Genomic DNA, 5,671 nt, shown 5'->3' with positions numbered 1-5,671 from the left:
TATCCTCTCAACGACACCACGCAAGAGTCCCTCATGGGTGCTCTCAAAGCATTCGCTGCCTTCATTTTCCGTCAATGGAAGCTACAAGTCTGCATCATCCACAGGGACAACGATCCTGGGCTACAGACAGCCTACGATGAATGGATCACACACGAAGGCATCAAGGATGAGCCTTCTGCTCCCTACACACCCGCACAGAATGGATCAGCTGAACGATCTGGGGGGGTAATATCCACCAAGTCTCGCACTATGCAAATAGGAGCGAATCTTCCCCATGATTTGTGGCCAGAAACTTGGAACGCCGCAGCCTTCCTTCACAACAGATCGCCCCAGCAATCCTCTGACTGGAAAACCCCGTTCGAGAAGCTTCATCAATGGCTCCTTGACGAAAAGAAGGATACAGGATACCTTCAGGGTCACATCAAGCCAGACACCACCTTCCTCAAAGCATATGGTTGTAAAGCCTATCCTTTGACAGTTCGGGCTCTAAACAACACCCAGAAGAAGGATCTTAAGACCTCTCCTCACGCCGAAGTCGGCTACCTTGTCGGCTACGATTCTACTAACATCTTCCGCATTTGGATTCCTTCCCGAGATGAAATCAGACGAGTTCGTGATGTCAAATTCACTGAGGACTCTTTCTACGACCCGGACCTATCAGAACCATCTGATCAGGAGCATTCACGTCTAGAAGTTCAACTTCCAGCTCATATTGAAGACGAATCTGACTACGAGGAAATCAGCGAAAATATCACTCAGACCCCTGAATCGCCTACTGAAGTTCAGCCCGATGACACCATCGTGGTTCAAACCGATGAACCATTTGATCATAAGGACACGGATCAGAATCCCTATCCATCTCCTGCTCCCACGAGAGATTCTCCACCAGATTCTCTTCAACTCACACCACTAAGTCGGCAGCCAGCAGCCGCAGCGCCGCAACCTCGCAGGTCACAAAGACCCCCACAACCTCGAAAGCACGGAGCATTCTCAGCTCTCACAACAGGACGCTTTCATAGCAGCTTCTTTCTCGGCAGAGAAGAAAAGCTTCATCAAAGATCCTTCCTCCTGAACCCAAGACCTGGAGAGACCTCAAGAATCATCCCTTTGGACCACAGTTCAAAGAAGCCGGAAACGTCGAATGGAGATCCCTCCAACAGAGAAGAACGTTCACTCCGATTCCACAGGCCGAAGCCGTAGGCCGTGTTATACCCCTGACCTGGGTGTTTAAATATAAGTTCAACAAGCACGGGTTCCTCATCAAGTTCAAAGCCCGAATCTGCGTCCGCGGAGACTTGCAATTGCTAGGAGACAAAGACACCTATGCAGCAACCCTTGCAGGCCGCTCCTTTCGCATTCTGATGGCTATCACAGCCAAATTTGACCTCGAGACTAGGCAACTCGACGCGGTCAACGCATTCACAAACAGCCTCCTTGATAAGGATGAAGTCATCTTCGTCCGGTTCCCCGACGGCTTCATGCGAATCGGATGGGTACTTAGACTCAACAGAGCTTTGTACGGGTTACGAAGGTCCCTCTTCTTTGGCAGAAAGATCTCACAGCAGCCTTTGAAGACCTCGGACTAACCCAATGCCCTGACGAACCTTGTATCTTCCAGAACGACTGGCTCACTGTCTTCTTCTTCGTTGATGACATAGTCTTCCTCTACTGGAAAGCAAATACAGCTGCAGCAGATCAGCTAGCAGCAGCCCTTCGAGCCAAGTTCGCCATGACGGACCAAGGAGAGCTCCAATGGTTCCTGGGAATTCGCGTCCTTCGCGATAGGCCTAATAGGAAGCTATGGCTCTGCCAAGATTCCTACATCGAGAAGATCGTTCAGAAATACGGTCTCAGACAGCTCGATGAAGTCAAAGGCGTCCCTTTCCCCACAAATGAGTTACAGCCTAATCTAATGACGAAATTCAGCTCTACCAAGGCAAAGTCGGCTCTGTGAATTACGCATCAGTGATCACTCGCCCGGACATAGCTAAGGCAGCTTCAAAACTCTCAGAATTCCTCCTCAACCCCTCGGAACACCATTCCAAGGCGGTAGACCATTTGATTGAGTATCTCTACGCCACGAGGTATCTCGCAATTGAGTTCTCAGACTCAATGGAACCCATTTCAATTTCGGATCCCGCACCCGCAGGTATATCCGCCCCAACATCATCCCTCGAAACCCACTACACAAGTGATTTCGAAATCGCGTCTGATGCAGCCTTTGCGGACGACAAACAAACCAGAAAGTCATCCCAAGGATGCATTCTCACCCTTTTCGGCGGGCCAATCATTTGGAAAGCAGGCAAACAGGATACCGTCACAACGTCATCCACTGAAGCCGAGCTCCTCGCCCTCACTCACACTGTTAAGGAAACCATTGCAACCATGCGCCTCTTCATGCAGCTTTCATTGAAGCTCGACGGCCAGCCAATGATTCAGTGTGATAACCTTCAGACAATTCGTCTTGTATCCCAAGACATTCCACGGCTCCGTACAGCACTCAAGCATGTTGATATTCATTCCTGCTGGGCTAGGCAAGCCTATCAACGGAAGCATTATGACATCAAATACACTCCAACAGCTCTCATGCTTGCTGACGGTCTCACCAAGCCGCTTCCAGGCCAGAAGTTTAAAGACTTCGTCAAACGCCTCAACCTCGTCGACATTTCTTCGATTCTTGAACTATCAGATGATTTAAATGATTCGGACTACTAGTTTTCTTCAGTCTGACCCTTCAGCCCTCATCTTCAGGCTCAACCTGAGGGGGGTATGTTGCACTGTCACACTGGCACATCAGTATCTACAAGCCTCACCAACCTTCCTTTTGCCTACGCTTTACACAGCCACAACCCAACAGCTGGGTTAGAGGCATATTCGGCCGTATAAGGGATTTCCCGGTGATCTGCCGGATCGGGCGATTCGCCGGATTCACCGCCAGTTCACGTCTCCACTTCAATCCTGAATTTCTCCACCACCATGGCCCCGATTGATGAAGCGCTTGAGTTTCTGAAGCTGTGTGACACTGTTAACTATGCCAAGACTGCGCGTCAGTTCAATTGCGACGAGACTACCCTGCGACGGCGACACCAAGGCAAACAGAGGTCAAGACGGGATGCCGACAGTTTGTATAAGTCACGTCTCTCAAAACAGCAAGAAAGGGATCTTGTTGCGTATATTCGCAAGCTTTCATCACGTGGGATTCCGCCTACGCTGCCGATGATCAAAAGTTTTGCCCAGGATATCGCCAAAATTGAGGTCGGAAAGGACTGGCCGTATAGCTTCGTCCGACGTAACAGCGATGAGCTCGGTTGCACTTGGTTCGACGGTTTTGATATCGCAAGAAAGAGAGCAGACAATGCTTCTAGATACAGAGCCTACTATGAGCTTGTAAGTAGGTGCCCAAGTCCATCCCTTCATTGCTGATCGTACAAGATTGGCGAGAAAATCGAGAAATACGACATCCTGCCTTGCAACACGTATAATGTGGACGAAAAGGGCTTTCTCCTCGGCGTCATCAATCGTACCAAGAGAGTATTCTCTGTTCGTGCCAAGAAGCAAGGAAAATTGATCGGTGCTGCGCAGGATGGCAACAGATCATGGATCACGTTCCTGGCATGTGTCTGTCAAGACCTGACCGCGCTACCCCCGTTTCTCATCTACCAAGGCAAGCCAGGGCAAGTTCAGGACTCCTGGCTCACGGAGTTTGATCCGGAGCACCAAGCGGCGTTTTTCACAACCTCAGAAACGGGTTGGACGAACCATGAACTTGGAAAGGAATGGCTCATTGGTGTTTTCGACCGGTTCACGAAAGAAAAGGCGCGAAACGGCCGGGATTACCGCCTCCTGATTACCGACGGACACTCTAGTCATGTCAATATGGACTTCCTGGAGTGGTGTGACCAGCATCGGATAATCGTTGCCGTGTTTCCGCCGCATTCCACGCACAGGCTGCAGCCCCTTGATGTGTCCCTTTGGCCCTCTTTCGACCGCATACACCAACCAGCTCATCCAGTGGACTGCAAAGACACAGGGACTCATCGGGCTATCGAAACGCGAGTTCTGGTCGTTATTTTGGAACGCATTCGGGTCATCTTTCTCGGCGGAGAACATCGCAAGTGGTTGAAACGGACCGGACTCCTCCCATTTGACCCTGAAGTCGTTTTGTCGCAGATCGCGGAGAAAACAGAAGATGAGTCTGAGTCTGGCGACAGCTCCGTTGACTCGCTCGCCCTGCAGCAGCCCACTGCTCGGGATTTGCGCCGACTTGTCGACAAGGTAGTCGATGGATCCTCAAAAACGCTAGCCGAGACAGTCGGAAGCTCAAAGTACTCTCGAAAGTCTCCAATCTCAGAACGAATTGCTTCGATATGAGAATCAGGGACTTCGGGAGACTATCTTTCACGAAAAGCAGCGCAGAATGCGCGGTAAAGCTCTGAAGGATTACCTTTTCGATCGTGTAGATCCTAACTCGGCGCAGGTATTTAGCCCTGCAAAAGTGGCCCAAGCGCGCTTGAAGAAAGCAGCCATGGAGACTCAGAAGCAAGAAGAGGCCTTGGAGAAAGAACGACAAAGGTTTGAGCGACAGCAAAGGCGGCAAACCTCAAAGTTCTCGCTCTGGAGAAGAGAAGGCAGCGGGAGGCAAAACTGAGCAAAGACGTCAGGCAAAGGAAGCCAGACAACAAGAGCGGGAGAAAAACAGGCAGATACGGAAAGAGCTCAAGCGAAAGAACCAGAAAAAATGTCGGAAATGGGATCCGGACCTCTGTTGCTCCACAGACTCGCGAGAAGAGTCCGGGCGTTCGAGACGAGATTGTCGTCGCCATTTCGGCTCCACCAGAACCGACGACAGCTCCGGAACACTCAAAATCGCCAAACATTAAGTTGCGTAAAGATCCAAAGCCGGCATTGACCACTTCCTCACGTCCCAAAAGCCATCATTGGCTGTCGAGCGCGACCAGGAGATGGTAGTCGCAATGCGGGGACTTGCGCGATCGGGACGCCACAGGAAGCGGCCACGGTGGCTTGATGACTGCGAAGTAGATTGAATGGAATTGCTAGGCATCTTTCTTGCTTCTGCTTTAATGTGAGATTGTTTCATATTATTTTCGTGGAGTTTCACTCAAATCTTCACCGGAATGCAAGGAACCAAAATCCGGCGAATCGTCCGATCCGGCAGATCACCGGGAAATCCCTTACCAGCCAAGGCTCATTTGGTCTTCCAGTCAACCTAGGCTAATGCAGGCAATTAACCTTCCTTTTGCCTACGCTTTACACAGCCACAACCCAACAGCTGGGTTATTCATTCACTTCCACTGTTCTTCTATCTATATAAGATCATCTACACTCCCTCTCTAGATAGAAGAATCAAGAGCTTTATTCCACTCAAGATCAATGCTTGCTGCCCATCTCGTACTGCAATACATAGTGGCACGTCCGTGCCACTATCCAGTGACTCACCACTTGTAACTGCTGCCTAAACATGTCTTGGTCCATGTCTCAACAGAACGTGTACGCGTTCTCGCAAGCAGCCGATCCGAATGCCAGCTTCATCTTCATTCCAAATCTCCGATGCCCCAATGCGAAACTTCTTGATAGTCTCGTCGAGGTTAGAGAAGAAGTCATTCACTTCCTCAACACTCTGCGCTTCAAAAGACTTCCGTGCTCTCTCGAC

The 5,671-nt window shown here is 50.3% G+C and overlaps 1 protein-coding gene across 1 annotated transcript; it reads left to right on the top strand.

Annotated features, from left to right (window-relative positions):
• Window positions 1-3,216: 3,216 nt before the first annotated feature.
• On the top strand, window positions 3,217-4,880 carry HRG_11331 (DDE superfamily endonuclease domain-containing protein; the record flags this gene model as incomplete). The annotated part of the gene is made up of 5 exons (XM_044869801.1): window positions 3,217-3,387; window positions 3,433-3,531; window positions 3,583-4,275; window positions 4,352-4,572; window positions 4,655-4,880. The coding sequence occupies 5 exons, from the start codon at window positions 3,217-3,219 to the stop codon at window positions 4,878-4,880; spliced, it is 1,410 nt and encodes a 469-aa protein (XP_044715063.1).
• Window positions 4,881-5,671: the final 791 nt, after the last annotated feature.

The sequence above is a fragment of the Hirsutella rhossiliensis genome, assembly GCF_020360975.1.
Source record: "Hirsutella rhossiliensis strain HR02 chromosome Unknown scaffold00020, whole genome shotgun sequence".
NCBI lineage: Eukaryota > Fungi > Ascomycota > Sordariomycetes > Hypocreales > Ophiocordycipitaceae > Hirsutella > Hirsutella rhossiliensis.
The sequence above is the reverse complement of the archived record's forward strand: the minus strand, read 5'-3'. Positions and strand labels throughout refer to the sequence as shown.